At 38.6% G+C, this 16,647-nt stretch overlaps 1 protein-coding gene across 5 annotated transcripts in view; it reads right to left on the minus strand.

Moving 5' to 3' along the window:
• Window positions 1-153: 153 nt before the first annotated feature.
• The window catches only part of LOC105489086 (tetratricopeptide repeat domain 39B), a 148,791-nt gene continuing 132,297 nt past the window's right edge, over window positions 154-16,647 (minus strand). For all 5 annotated transcript variants that reach the window (XM_011753739.3, XM_011753743.3, XM_011753742.3 and 2 more), the window contains 3 exons: window positions 15,747-15,864; window positions 12,750-12,866; window positions 154-8,607 (listed from right to left, as the gene is read on the minus strand). In XM_011753739.3, the coding sequence (XP_011752041.1) occupies window positions 8,517-8,607; window positions 12,750-12,866; window positions 15,747-15,864 (326 nt within the window). In that variant the 3' untranslated portion in view covers window positions 154-8,516. The remainder of the gene's footprint in view (window positions 8,608-12,749; window positions 12,867-15,746; window positions 15,865-16,647) is intronic.

The following is a 16,647-nucleotide window of genomic DNA, read 5'->3' on the forward strand; positions in this document are numbered from 1 at the left end:
AGGGCCTTCATACCTGTATGTTATGATTTAAAAAAAAAAAAAAAAAAGTCTTACCAAGAAACAAAAATTCAAGTTCATATCACATTGACAATTAAAGACCAGCAAAACAGATGTCGTGTACTGCTTCCACATGAAGACCAACCAGAACAAGACTGCAATTCCATCAAGTGTAATTTATTTAAATAACAATTCCATTGCATGTTAAGTAAACCAGTTGTAGCAATATGAAAATATAGAATTCTGAGGAAATCTGGCAAATTAAACCTGTATCTAAATGCAGCGTATTCTGTAATACTACGAAATGAAAAATAAAATGTGTTGACTTTCAAGTCGGGATGATTTATTTGCACTTAAAAATACAATTTCTAAGAAGACATCTGTTTTCAAAAACGTCCCAATGGTAAAACTGGGCTACAGGAACTGTTGTCATCATGTTGAAATTTTAGATTTTATATTAGCATTAGCTTAAAAATCAAAGATGATAACATTAACACAAAATCAGCAAGAGAATACTCATTGGGAACAGTTCTTATGTTAAAAATATCAGAGGTTCACAGTTTTCTTCTTTTTTCTTGACTTACATTGATAAAATGCTTTGATAGCTACAATCAATTTCACTTTCTAGTACCAGATCCAATGCCTACTTGATCAGCAGATGGATGTTACTAACACATTCATTTTATATAGAACTCGCACATCTTCAGTTTCTAAAAATGTTTTGCTCTGCAAAACTGTGACCGCTGAGAATGGGAAAGATAGGAGACTAAAATGTAATGAGAAGAGAAAAAGATAAAATGCTGACAATTTTTACTAACAGAACATTAAATTATAAAGTACATACAGGTAGCTTTGATGATTCAACGAGAAACTTCACATTCGTTTACAAAGTGCTATGGCCTCTAATTTTATTTTTGTTTAATACAAATGAAAGTGAAATCCACATATTATCAAAGAATTCTGAACTCCTTCTACATGTGAAGTTAACAGAGGTTTTTAGGTGGGCAGACCACAAGACAGGTTTATTTTGTATGTTTTAAGGCAAAGCAAAATCTCCCAAATGAAACATCTACAAAATACATTTGCTTTGAGAATAAATTTCAGTAATAAGAAAATACTTCTCACTTATTAAATATACATATTTGCCTTTACATTTGATTTAGCAACTTGAATCAAAAAATGCAAGTGTTCTATGAACATCTGCAAATCAATATTTTTAGACACCAATACATAAATGAGTCAGTTTTCATTCAGGTGTTTGGATGTCAACAGTCAGCAAAAGAAAAAAAAAAGAAACAGACTACTTATGGAATATTCCCTAACACAATATGAGAATGTAACATATTTTTGAGAATTAAGTAATTTTTCTGGACCATACATATCAGTGAAACACATATGTTCTCCTTCTGCAAATATTAATAAAGAGAACTCAAGAGTGCATAAGCCATTAAATTTAACCAACAGCCTAAGATTCAAAATGTTTACCATAATCTCTGTTTATGTAAATTATTTTCTTAAAGAAAAAACAAATCACTCTATAGAAAGTAACTGTCTACTTTCAAGAATACATCACTTTGGGGAAAAAATGTGAATAAAAGCTGAACTTGGCCAGGCGTGATGGCTCACGCCTGTAATCCCAGCACTTTGGGAGGCTGAGGCAGGTGGATCACCTGAGGTCAGGAATTCGAGACCAGCCTGACCAACATGGAGAAACCCTGTCTCTACTAAAAATACAAAAATTAGCCAGGTGTGGTGGCACATGCCTGTAATCCCAGCTACTTGGGAGGCTGAGACAGGAGAATTGCTTGAACCCAGGAAGCAGAGGTTGCAGTGAGCCAAGATCATGCCATTAAACTCCAGCCTTGGTAACAAGAGTGAACTCTGTCTCAAGGGAAAAAAAAAAGCTGAACTCATTTATTATCCCCAAAATTGCTACCTGGACATTTGTCTACATTAAAAATAGGAATGACTTAAAATGTCTACATGATTTCCAAGGCAAAGAGTGTCATACCTTCAAATTGAGTAAGACCATTGTATTCGTCCATTCTCACACTGTTATGAAGAAATATCTGAGACTGGATAGTTTATTTAAAAAAGAGGTATAACTGACTCACAATTCTGCATGGCTGGGAAGGCCTCAGGAAACTTACAATAATGATGGAAGGCAAAGGAGAAGAAAGGCACCTTCTTCTTCACAGGGTGGTAGGAAAGAGAAGTGCTGAGCAAAGGGGGTAAAGCCCCTTATAAAACCATCAAATCTTGTGAGAACTCACTATCATGAGAACAGCATGGGGGAAACTGCTCCCATGATTCAGTCACCTCCCACCGGGTCCCTCCCAGGACACATGGGGATTATGGGAACTACAATTCAATAAGAGATTTGAGTAGACACACAACCAAACTATATCAACCATGCAGCACTTCACAATAATACAATTCCTTTAAAAATGAAATAAGTAATATTCTTTCTTATACTCATTCTTTTTTCAAATTTTTTGGCTATAAGTCTGCTACACTGAGACCAATTTATTTCTTTCCCAAATGGTGCCCAACAGACTACCAATAATTAAAACTAATTTACTAGAAAATATTAATCAGCAATAAAACTGAAGGTGTCACTGGGATATGCCAGCATCTCTTAAATTCGTTGTTTAAATTAGTGTTTCTAAAAACTATGGCATTAACATACAAGGTGTATCGTATGTTAATATTCAACAAGTTTTACATAATGAAATTTGTTATTAAAGTGCCCTGATTTTCCCTATTAAATATCCAATCTGTAGGCATTCTTTTTAGTTAAATACAGTAAGCCAGCTGCTTTGATTTCTCCATGCAATGTCCTGTTACAGTATTACTATGCTACACACATGTCATGGGTACATTGTATGCAGAAGGGAATGGGGCATAGACTTCCTCTGAAGCTAGATCCACCTATCTCCTCTCAATAATTCAGGCCAAGAACCTGCTCAGCCATCTCAGTCCACTAAACAGTCCTTGCATCATTTCTTTCTGCAGTTATTAAGTTACAAAATGACTAGAATGGACTTCAACAGTCCTCTAAGAGGAGAGTGTGTCAAGATCAGATAGTAACTGCTCAACATAAAAGATATCTTCCCTGATGATGAATTCTCATGTGCCCTTTTCATTACATTTCAAGTTCAACATTTCAAAGTAACTAAATCTAACAGCAAATGTATAAAAGACAAAACTACCAACAGTAGGCAGCAGAAACAAGTAATCTAACACTTAAAGACAAAAATATGTAAGTAACTGGACTCGGGGAGGGAGGATTTGGAGAAAAATCCTGCATTTCTTTGGAAAGAACTGTATAAAACAATGTCTATTTATTATTTGTAAGTTGTTCTGTATATAGCTATCTATAGATACATGTATCTTATGAAGAAATATCTAAAGAGATTAAAAATGTCTTAATTATATATATGCATATCACTTAGGTATCATACACATTCAAAAATAAATTATTCTCTAAGTGGGTAACATGTATCTACAAACCTTTATTATATATATATATATATATTTTTTTTTTTTTTCCTTTTTTCTTCTTTTTGAGATAGGGTCTCACTCTGTCACCTGGGGTGGAGTGCAGTGGCATGATCTTAGCTCACTGTAGCCTCAAACTCCTGGGCTCAAGTGATTATCCCACCTAAGTTTCCCCAGTAGGTAGTACTACTAGTGTACTCCATCATGCACAGCTAATTTTTTTTTCTTTTGGTAAAGACAGGGTCTCACTATATTGCCCAGGTTGGCGTCAAACCCCTGGTCCCAAGTGATCCTCCCACTTTGGCTTCCCAAGTGTTGGGATTACAGGCATGAGTCACCATGGCCAGCCTCTAAAAACCTTTAAATAGTAATATTCGCCTAGTTGACAGAGTCAATGTTGAAACATTAATAATAAAGCAATTGAAAAGGTTTCACTAGATTTCTCAGAATAATTTTATCTTAGAAAATATTGGGCCAGGCACGATGGCTCACACCTGTAATCCCAGCACTTTGGGAGGCCGAGGCGGGCAGATCACCTGAAGTTGGGAATTCGAGACCAGACTGACCAACATGGAGAAACGCCATCTCTACTAAATATACAAAATTAGCTGGGCATGGTGGCACATGCCTGTAATCCCAGCTACTTGGGAGGCTGGGGCAGGAGAATTGCTTGAACCCAGAAGGCGGAGGTTGCAGTGAGCCGAGATCGCACAATTGCACTCCAGCCTGGGCAACAAGAGCGAAACTCTGTCTCCAAAAAAAAATATTAATCATGAAATCTATCTTCTCAAAGTTGTGAATCACTCTTCTATGACTCTAACAACTGTACTTTGTAAAAAAGTAAAGAATGTCTGTAAAATCAAATTAAAATCATAATCTCAAAAATAAAATTTCTTATTCTAGTACATAAGGAGTTTGGCGGAGGGAGGGCAGAATAATGTTCAAATATGCCAATGACACTGATTATCTGCAGATAAACATGATGAAACGAAAGTATAAGGGCACTTAAATAGAAAAAGCAAACTTCACAGATTTGTATGTGAAGCACAAATCAGGTGATCATAGTAGACAGCAAGTAAAAGCCAGAATTCCCGAAAGCAGGCTATTGGGAGGCCTTTAAGAAGTGCAGCACGTATGAGTGAATGCTCTGTTAGCATTCAGCACCATTCCCACATGGGCTGTAAGCCATTCCGGGTGCTCCGCAGCCATGGGTGGCAAGGGGCTACTGTACTGGGCAGAGCAAGGCTGAGGGAAAACAATACGGCTTACAGGCTCATGAGGACAAGGTAATTTTCTAAGATACATTCCAGGCCCGAGGAATCACAAAATCTTAGGGTATTAAAACATCACTGGAGTCTTCATTAACTCGTTTTAACTAAATGTATTTGAATTTCAGATTTCTAAATATGGAGAGTATAAATAGGAAGAAAAAAAAAAAAGCAGAAATACAGGGGGGGAAAATGAATGAAGCATTAGATAATTCCAGAAGATTTTCCAGTTGGCCACAAAGACCTTTTTAAAAATTATTTTTAATGTCCAAGCAGGGGGAAAAACCCTTCTATTTATGAAGATCGACAGACTAGACTCACTTTAAAAAGGAGTGGATCATGAAGTCAGGAGATCGAGGCCATCCTGGCTAAGCTAAGCTACAGGCTGGGCAGGAGAATGGCCTGAACTCGGGAGGCAGAGTTTGCAGTGAGCTGAGATTGTGCCACTGCACTCCAGCCTGGGTGACAGAGCAAGACTCCATCAAAATAAAATAAAATTAAAATTAAAATTAAAGTAAAATAAAATAAAATAAAATAAAGGAGTGGAATCATAAGTATTAACACCAGGGATTGTTAGTATCTATCACAACTACCTCTAATAGTAGCTTTGAAAGAGAAAACATTCACTTTTATTTGAAATGGTGGGGGGAGCACTTTTTCTTCACACACTCGATACTGATTTGAAGCCCTAATAGAAGAATCATAGAATGACCTCAAAGTTCAACTAGTCTAAGCTTCTAGGACAGGCAGAAATGGCAGTCACATTAGCCCTGCTTAAACTCACCCCTTTGCAGAAGAACTGGTCATTGATTTTAGACTGTTGGGTTTTCCGATAATGAAAAATCTTCCTTGGCACTGATTAATCTGGAATTCAGCTTCCTACAGCTTTTATCCACTTGTCTCATCTCTGCCTTCTGAGGACAAAGACAGGATCAATGGACTTAATTTTCCTATATAACTTGGAAACTTCTTGTATCAAGGAGCACAGAAAACATGAACATATATGTCCAGATAAGAGCTGATGCAGTTCACCTTTCATTCATTGTCAAGGGGAAATCATGCCTTCCTCATCACCATTCCTACAAAGCACAATGTTACTTAAATTTATACAGCACCAATCAGAACCCTGCCTCTCCATTAAGGGAAAAAAAAAGGCAATTATGCCAGGAAGTACAGGAACTGCACTGTCAGACACAATGGGCAACCCAACCCCATCATAAATGCCCCTGAAAAAACTAGATAAAACTGTCACTTCAGTATTCATTCTTCACAGAACACCCTAATAACTCCAAAATGCAGTATTAGCTGATGCCACAAGAAGTTGGTGTCACTACAATATCTTGAACATAGCAGGAAACACAAATATTTGTAGCATTTTGATATTACAGTACTAAAAGATCCACTGGATATACTCTCCATAAAGAATAGGAAATAAAAATAAAACAAAATATAAATAACAAAAAAGATTTTTATATGGAGATGAATTTCTTTTATATTTTTTAGTAATGCAGAGTTAAAATAAAAATGGCCACTCTAAGCTTAAAATTCTTTCATTTTATACCCAAGAGAATTTTTTTTACTGACTTGCAGCACTGACTTGCAGCTTCTCCCAGTAACAATGTAAGAATATATGCTCAGTATACCCACAGTCACAATGTAGGTGTATGCTTTCAAAAATAATGTTACCAAAGCTCTTCTAAGAACTTTATAAACTTTTTCCAAAGCTATACACAAATAATTTTTAATGTATTTTCCACTACTAATTATAATGACAGTCAATTTTATTTTCTATTTTGTCTGTACCTAAAGTTATATTATTAATAACACATTGATATCTACCACCATAGTATCTGAAGGGGTGGTACTCTGACTTGAGTTCTATTAATCATCTTTCATTGGATACACATCCTCAGTGTCAGTCAAGAATTGGTACCTTGAAGAAAACAAGCCATACACTGCTTGATACATGTCCATGTGGCCGGGAAACTACTTGATACAGGTCCATGTGGCAGGGAATCGCAGGAGCAAGTTCATCTAACCTGGGTAGCCTACTGTCAACATCAAACACATGAATACACAGAAAAGTATTTGAATTTCTACGCCTCTTTCATTTTACAACACAGACCACAGTATCAGCCAATACTTTTGTGCCGATACTGTAATCCGGGCATAAAAAACCATAATTATTATAATAACTCATACTTTTGTATAGCCTTTTACAGTTAACAAAAAGCTATCACATGTTTTATCTAATTAAGCCCTCACAAGTACCAAACACTATGCCGCTATCCACACTGCGGCAACTGAACCACGAAAAGCTGAGCTACTTACTCCGTGTCATGGAACTATTAACCCACAGAGATGAACTCCTGACTCCCAATATGTGGCTCCTTCTGTTCAACTGCAGAGGCTTCTGTGACAAGTTACTCCTCAAAATGGAAACAGAAATAAGGCCCAGATTCATCGACTCATGAACTGTCTTTCCTCACTCTGGATGCCACAACACATACGTGTGGGGAGTGGGGGACAATGGTGATGACTGAAAAATAAAACACTCCAAGTGGGAATGGTTTGCATGCAACATTTTAAAGTCATTTGTTGAAAATAAATACCTAATACATAGACTCACAGTTACAAAACTGAAAGAGACCTTGAAAAGTCATCTGTTCTTTAATACAGATTTCACAGAAGAAGAAAATATGGTGACACACAGGGCACGGCAGACTCCCTAAAGGTCCCCTCACTAACCGCTAACGGGTAGCAGAACCAGGACCATACGGGGTGTCCAGTTCTTTTCTGCTCCATGCCCTGATTCTGTTTCCCAACTAAGGGACTAAGCAAGGTCCAGATATCTACAAGGAAACATCACAGTGCTGGAGAGGTTAGAAAACTAGGTCTTACCAACATCTTAAGTGTAAAAATTATTGATATTTTACATATCATTTAAAGCAGCAGGAACTTTACTTCCTAGAAGAAAAATAATCTATGTATGTATTTCAGGCTCTCATTGCTAAGGTTAAGAAAAATTCCTAAAATATGACACTTTCTTCCCATTAGATACACAGGGGTTTTTGAATTTTGTTATTATAATAGACTTAAGTACATTCAAAATCAGTCTCTCCAAAATGTCACCACCTTTAATCAAATGAAGAGTAAAAAACCATTAACTGAATACTGGATCATCCTTTATAGATACGGGTCTCTTCAACCCACGAAGTACATTACATCCCATCCGTGTTCATGTTCTCAGACTGTCTTTTTCAGACGTCTTCTGAAGGTCACTGCTAAGTTATTTTAAATGTAAGTGATATTTATTTATCTTCTGAAATTTAAATACTAGGCAACAAAATATCTCAAAAGTTTAACTACCCACAAATCTAAAATTGGCTCAACTTGTAAGCTATTTGCTAAACAATATCAATTTCCACATTAAAAAAATAAATAATCTAATTAGACTATTGCATCTGCAAGTCTTTCAAAAGACTTCTTCACCCCCCAATTCAAATCTAATATGAAATTCTTTTGGGGGAGGCAAAATATAAGAATTGTCTAGATAATATAGAATGCCATTCCATAGGAAAAAAAATTATGTAGACCAACAGCAAATCTCTCAGATGATAGAAAATATTGACAATAAAATTAGTTTTTTGTCTCTTATTCACAATATCACTTTTCCACTTTAACATAAGGTTGAATCTATAGCAGACTGCCGATGCTAATTGAGGGAAAATTCCATCCTTCAAGTTCTGATCAATCTGAGGAAGGTTTTCTCCAGAGGTGAAGAGCTGCCTGAATTCTGAAGTGTAGTCTGGACTCCAAGGAGTAATCTTTGTAGTTGTTCCTGAAGACAATAACAATAAAATTGCATAGTCAAAATTTATTTATATACCAGGGTACCACCACTGTCCCATTCCTCTCTGTGATCTGCTTATTTACTTTCAAACTCTAATATGCGTAACAGATTCTGGTTCTGTTGGGGGGTTTTGGGGGAACTGCAATAATCTGCATTTCTAGAAGCTTCCTGGTGGTCATCTAAAGGTCATACTTTGAGTAGCAAGGTTCTGCTTAATTACCAAACCATTCATAAACATAGCAAGAAGGTTGTGAGAAGGGCTGAATGAATTTTGTGAACTAGTCCTAAATAATTAGACTTCCTTTTTTAAATTGGAAAAGTTTTTTTTCTTTTCTTTCTTTTTTTTTGAGACGGAGTATCGCTCTGTCGCCCAGGCTGGAGTGCAGTGGCGCGATCTGGGCTCACTGCAAGCTCCGCCTCCTGGGTTCACACCATTCTCCTGCCCCAGCCTCCCGAGTAGCTGGGACTACAGGTGCCCGCCACCATGCCCAGCTAATTTTTTTTGTATTTTTAGTAGAGACAGGGTTTCACTGTGTTAGGCACGATGGTCTCGATCTCCTGACCTCGTGATCTGCCTGCCTCAGCCTCCCAAAGTGCTGGGATTACAGGCGTGAGCCGCCGCGCCCAGCCTAAATTGGAAAATTTTAAGGTAGATGCATATAAACATGGTTAGCATGATCACATGATCAATCACTCAAGAAACTGAAATGAAACAACTGCAACAAAGGCAGCAGAATTACTTAATGACATCAAAATTACTTATTCCAATTCTCAAATGTAAATATCAATAGTTTGGCCAATAATTACATAATAATTAGGCCAATGTCTTTAAAGGGGGACATAGAAATCCAAAGATTATTTAAAACCTGCCTAAGAGCATTTATGTTGACTTCCTTTTACCAGAATTGTTAAGAATCAGAAAAATGAAATCCTTTTACATACTGCCTTGGCCCATGGATGAGCTATAACTGCTTTCTTCACAGTGGCACTTATTTCTATAGCCCTTCATTTTGAACAGGTGTAAGGGTTACTCACTGGTAATCTTGATGAGGGTTAGTAAATGTATTATTCATAAACTAAAATCAATATCTTACTGGAGTTTACAAAGGATGGAATTGAGTATTTTCCTAAATGTCTGGCCACCAATGTGGGCAACTTTGCAAAGCTCCTAATACATAAAGGGAAAGTACAGACGACAGTCTTGGAATTACTGGCAAGTATCTTTATGTTTGAATCATCAGTATTGTCTTGAGTTAGTGGAGGCTTTTCATTGCTTTTTAGCAGTGAGTTACAGCCGGGCGCAGTGGCTCAAGCCTGTAATCCCAGCACTTTCGGAGGCCGAGACGGGTGGATCACGAGGTCAGGAGATCGAGACCATCCTGGCTAACACGGTGAAACCCCGTCTCGCCGGGCGCGGTGGCTCAAGCCTGTAATCCCAGCACTTTGGGAGGCCGAGACGGGCGGATCACGAGGTCAGGAGATCGAGACCATCCTGGCTAACACGGTGAAACCCCGTCTCTACTAAAAAAATACAAAAAACTAGCCGGGCGAGGTGGCGGGCGCCTGTAGTCCCAGCTACTAGGGAGGCTGAGGCAGGAGAATGGCGTGAACCCGGGAGACGGAGCTTGCAGTGAGCTGAGATCCGGCCACTGCACTCCAGCCTGGGCGACAGAGCGAGACTCCGTCTCCAGAAAAAAAAAAGGAAAAAAAAAAAAAAAAAAAGAAAGAAACCCCGTCTCTACTAAAAAATACAAAAAAAACTAGCAGGGCGAGGTGGCGGGCGCCTGTAGTCCCAGCTACTCGGGAGGCTGAGGCAGGAGAATGGTGTGAACCCGGGAGGCGGAGCTTGCAGTGAGCCGAGATCCGGCCACTGCACTCCAGCCTGGGCAACAGAGCAAGACTCCGTCTCAAAAATAAAATAAAATAAAATAAAATAGCAGTGAGTTACTAGTCTTTTATTTTTATCATTATGAAGTTGCCTTATTGTACATTGTATATTCAAATAATGAATATTTGGAAGAGCAGGATTTATAATCCATAATTTTCCAATAGCTGGATTTGAAGATATCTATATCTAACACCTGAAATATTGGTCATACGCCCAACAAATTAACTTTAAAAGCAACTTGCTCTCCTATCACCTATATATACATATTTTAAGGAAGCCCTTCTTGGCTCTACCATGCCCCTAAAGCTTTTGCCCCATTACGATGTTCTATTCACAGCAAACATCCTAACAGAGTTGCCTAAAGTAGCTGACTCCATTTTGTTTGTCACCTCACTTGTCAAAGTCACCAACGATCCTCATGCTGCCAAATTCAGCAGCCACTTCTCTGGTCTTACCTTGTTTGAGCTCTTAGTTGCTGCCCTCATAACTGACCATCCTCTTTTTGAAACACTATTTGGTTGGTTTTCCTAGATGTCTTCCTAACTCTCTTAATCTTCTTAATCTTATCATTTAATGTCTAAGAAGATGGTATATCCCAGACCTCTTTCTCTAGCTATATAACATTCACAAAATGACTTCATCATGTGCTATCACTTTAAATACCACTATCTCTGTGCTGTTGACTGAAATCTCTACATTCAGCCCTGACCTTACCACTGAACTCCATGCTAAGTATGAATGCCAACTTGCTATCTACCTAATATGAGTACCTAATAGCCATCTTAAAGAATCATGGTCTGAACAGAAGCATGTTTTGTTCTCTCCCCAAATATACTCTTCTAAGTATTCCCCAGCACAGCAAAAAGCATCATCACTGACCCAGTGGCTCAACCTCCTCAACGTGATGTTCATTAACTGTGACTTCTGTCAGGAGTGCTCCCTACCTACTTGGTTGATTTCTAATGACTGATCTCAAGACTGACTTTAATGATGCAACTCTCAGCTACAATATCATTTCCTCAAGGAAATATTTCAGAATCAATCTATCCTGAAGTAACACCCAAGCACCATGTATCATATTACAAATCTCAGCAAACATATACCACTGATTTCTTTTTCTTTTTGAGGTGGAGTCTTGCTCTGTCGCCCAGGCTGGAGTGCAATGGCTCCATTGACTCACTGCAAGCTCCGCCTCCCAGGTTCACGCCATTCTCCTGCCTCTGCCTCCTGAGTAGCTGGGACAACAGGCGCCCGCCACTACGCCCGGCTAATTTTTTGTATTTTTAGTAGAGACAGGGTTTCACCATGTTAGCCAGGATGGTCTCGATCTCCTGACCTTGTGATCTGCCCACCTCGGCCTCTCAAAGTGCTGGGATTAAAGGCGTGAGCCACCGCACCGGGCCCTGATATTTTTCTTGTCTATTTAATATCTCCCTCTAGCTAACAGAGCAGAAACAATGCCTGGTTGGTTTATAGTTGTCTCTCTAAAGCCTTTACTAGTGTCTGACACATAATAGGTGCTCAGTGAATAATTGCTGAATTTGAGGACAAATCACTGTTTATGACCTAGAGCTAGTCTGGCATTCTTTCTCTACTGCAGGAAGTGTTCAAGGCAAACAGGCCACAGGGTTTTTGCCTTACCTATGTGATCCATGACCACAGGTCTAAGAGCTATTGCCTACCAGAATGATAAAAATACTTTGAAACTGCCATGATAAACAGAAAAAAGAGAGAGTCTGGGTAAGATGTGCAAGCTTCACAAGATCAATGGCTCTTCAAGGAAATAATAGGTATGGCTGAATACACTGAAGGCTGGCAAACAAGGACCCAAGGGCCAAATCGAAACACACCTATTTATTTATTTACATTTTACCTTCTATGACTTCTTTTGATATAATGGACTAGTTGCAATGGAGACTTTATGCTATAAATCTAAAAATATTTACTCTCCAGCCATTTACACAAAAAGCTGGCCAACCCCTGATACAGAATAAAATAAGTTAGAAATCTTTCAAATAGATGCCCATAATCATATCTGTAAATAGTCACAGGGTGAGGCAGTAAGGGGGTTGGAAACAGCACAATTACAGCAAAAGCCATAAGCATAAATGTTAGCAAAAGTAGCATTATTACTAATTTGACATTATTAATTTTTAAGTATATAATGTTACTGCTGTTGTTATAGCAATATTGATATCTCTGACTCCATAACGATCAAGGAAAAGCTGCCTTCAACACTTACCTTGCAGTTTCTAGGAACTTTATGGCCTTGTCAATTTCCCCCTGGCTTTTATACAAAGATGCCAATTCAAACAAAGTGAACGGCACTAGGTAGTGGTCATACTTCAGTAGCTTTTCACTGAAAGAGCAGAGGAAAAGCAAGTAAATCTTAACAGAACAAGAAATACTTATTTTTCTAAATATATATTATTCCCATTCCTCAGAAAATATGTGCAGCACTAAGTCTATTATCATAGAAAAGCCGCCATTGTATAGTTATAGAATTCATTAAACTATGGCAATAAATAATGTTCTTTTCATATATTAATCTTTTATTCCTTAATGTAAACCCAGCACTGATGGTTGATTGCTGTCTCTTAGGTAAATCAGTGCATACAGATCTTTAAAGATTAACCCTAGATATGGCAAGATCATCTTTCTGAATATGCATGTGTTCAGAAAATGACTCCATTTAGAAATAAGAAAGTTGTATTATTTTTAAACTAAGGTTCAACTCCCTTTGTATTTTAAAGCCTTATAATGCTTTAAAAGGCCAATAAAGAAATGGTCAACACTTCTGTTTTCAACACCATTATGAGAACTCTCTGATTATAAAACATCTAGAAGCACTGAAAAAAAAATATGACTAACACCATTTCAAATGCATAGCTTAGCTCACCAGAACATAAGAAAAAACCCTCAAGTGTCGAAAACAGCTAGAATTGAAAAAGTGAGACTCTTCATATGTGGGATGATGCTGAATAAGCCCTGTGGTCTGCCTCCATCTGAGTCAAGGGCTTTGTATCCTAATGTCCATGCAGGAGATGAGGCCTTAGGCCCTCAGAAAGCAGGGAGCTGAAACTGAGACCTCTGTTTAAAGCTGGGATCCTTACAGGACTACTCCTTAAGAGAAAGGCAGGTTAGAACAAACCCACTCACTGGCAAACGAGAAAGACAAAGACAGTTGTCTCCTTGGCCAGCACTTTTGATGAGAAGAAAAAACAATTCTTTAGGAAATTAATAACCAATAGGCATGCTCACATTGAATGTGCAATTCAAATTTATATTGTCTAAATGATCCAAGAAGTAAGCAATGAAATTAACATGAAAGAGGCCCTGGGCAGAAAAAACCTTTAGGGTACCTGACAGAAATAAAATGCAAAATCACTGTAGAGCAACTCTTCCTCAATATAGCCTCATAGTAATCTCAAGATAAAACTCCAATGAAGGCCGGGCGCGGTGGCTCAAGCCTGTAATCCCAGCACTTTGGGAGGCCGAGATGGGCGGATCACGAGGTCAGGAGATCGAGACCATCCTGGCTAACCCGGTGAAACCCCGTCTCTACTAAAAAATACAAAAAACTAGCCAGGCGAGGTGGGGGGCGCCTGTAGTCCCAGCTACTCGGGAGGCTGAGGCAGGAGAATGGCATAAACCCAGGAGGCAGAGCTTGCAGTGAGCCGAGATCTGGCCACTGCACTCCAGCCTAGGCGACAGAACAAGACTCCGTCTCAAAAAAAAAAAAACTCCAATGAAGGTGAGTTCACAATCCAAAATGATAAAGCACATAAGCAAACAATTCACTATGAGATTCACAGACAAAAAAACAGCACAATAGGTCATCCTTTTGATCATCCTTTTAATCCTTATAGAAACACTAATAAAATAGAATTCCACGGATACTTCTTTAACATGTTTACTAATTACAGAATATTACTAAAGAAGGTACATTTGGGAAGTATTTTGTCTTTATTCTTATAGGGGCACCAGTCCTCCTATATTCACATCAATACTGTCAGGAATAAGGGGATCAGGTGGCCATGGACGGAAAGGCACGTGACACAGAGCACATAGACCAGCAGTCTATGGCTGAGGTTGCTCTGGCTTGCAGAATATTTTCAAAAAATTTGAGGCAATATTTTAAAATCAGGTGATTTTACATAAAATCCAGATTCCAGGCTTTTCATGAAAAATGGTAGGGATTATTGCTATTGGGCCCACACTGTGCAGAGCAATAATCAAATAGAGCTGAGGAGTGTGGCTACACCCTTCAGAGAAAACACCCTAACCTACAGAGCCTACCAATCCTATTCCTGCTGCCACTCGGCTGGCCTGATAAAGTCAGGTTACATGTCTGGCCCCTGTAGATACTGCCTTTGTGATACAGAGAAAAGGGCCAGGGATCAGAACCTTGATTCAACTCTACGGTTAGTAATGGAATAGGACATCATCATCAATGCTACTGGGGTGGAATAAAACCAGAACAAAACTCAATTATATACAGAAGAACTGCCCCTTGCCAAAAGAGAGACAGAGTGCTCATCACATGCCTCTCTTTCCTGCCACATTATTATCACGGTGATGGCAAGTCTGTTTACTCAGCTCTGAATCCCTAGAATCCAGCACAGTCTTTGGTACACAGTGGGTGCTCAAATATCCGTGGAATAAATGAATGGGCAAACAAATGCATGAATTAAATTAGTACCGGAAGCCAGGCATAGTAGCACACACTTGCAGTCCCAGCTACTCAAAAGGCTAAGCTGGGAGTATCTCTTAAGCCCAGGAGTTCCAGGCTGCAGTGAGCCATGATTGTACTACTTGTACTCCAGTCTGGGCAGCAAGGAAAGTCCCCCATCTCTTTTAAAAAAAAGAAAAAAAAAGGAAAAGAAAAGGAAAAAAAAAAACTAAAGAAGTATGTAAAAAATAAAAAAATTAATGAGTAGCAGAGGTTCGGTATGATGCTGCCAGAGCTTGGCTAGACACCTGTTAGTTGAGCTATAAATACAGTTTTTGTGAGTCATCTTTAAACACCAAGTAGAAATACATAAAGCCATGTTCCACCTAGACCATAATTTTGTTCATGAGGAACAAAAGCAACAACAAAACACTACTGGATTTTCTTTCTGGTAACACCAAGTAAGAGTTTAGCAGTAAGAGATAAAAGCATTTTGTATCACTTTCTCACAGCAATTCCCCAAAAACCACAATTTGCACTTGGGTTGGTTTTATTGTTTGGTCTTACCTTTCCACAACATGATTGTAACATAGTTCAGCTTGCAAGGGCCGCTGTAAGTTCTTGAGGCAACATCCTTTAAGTAACTTCACTAAGCACTCGTCATCCACAGAGAAGCTGTTAAAATCTTAAAACAAAAAACAAAGGAAACACACAAATAAAAATACTTTTTAAGATCTTAAGAGAAAGAATAAAGTTTCAGAAGGATCATTTAAAAACAAGGAAAATATTTTTTAGCATTTGTTATGCCTCACTAAATAAAATACAATGAAATTATTTTAAATGAAAAGAGCTGGGCACAGTGGTTCACATCTGTAGTCCCAATGCTTTGGGAGGTCAAGGTGGGAGGCTCACTTGAGCCCAGGAGTTCAGGATCAGCCTGGGCAATACAATGAGACCCCATCTGTACAAAAAAAGTTTTTTTAATTACTGGGCATGATGGCATGCGCCTGTAGTCCCAGCTACTCAGAGACTGAGGCAGGAAGATCACTTGAGCCCAGCAGTTCGAGGCTGCAGTGAGCTATGATGGCATCACTGCACTGCAGTCTGGGTGAAAGAGCAAGACCCCATCTGATATATACATACATTCCTACAATGCTGAATTTACTATAAAAGAATACCACTTTATTAAGGAGTTCACTCTATCCACTTTAAAATATTCTTCAGGTGGTCACACTCTGAGCTTTGTGACCTTAGATACCACAACCAGAAATCTGAACTCTAAATAAAGTAAGAGTTTTATTAATCCTATCAAAGGTAAAGCCTTGAGGAACAAGAAGGCTGCCTCCTCCTGTTGTTTGGCTTCTGTGTTGGCTTCAATACAGCAGTGGATAACACTTCCATATGGAGAAGCAGATGGCCATATCCCCACTAAAAATTCAGGAAGTAGAATACCCTCTCCAGATCATTA

This window comes from Macaca nemestrina, chromosome 14, assembly GCF_043159975.1.
Source record: "Macaca nemestrina isolate mMacNem1 chromosome 14, mMacNem.hap1, whole genome shotgun sequence".
Taxonomy (NCBI): Eukaryota; Metazoa; Chordata; class Mammalia; order Primates; family Cercopithecidae; genus Macaca; species Macaca nemestrina.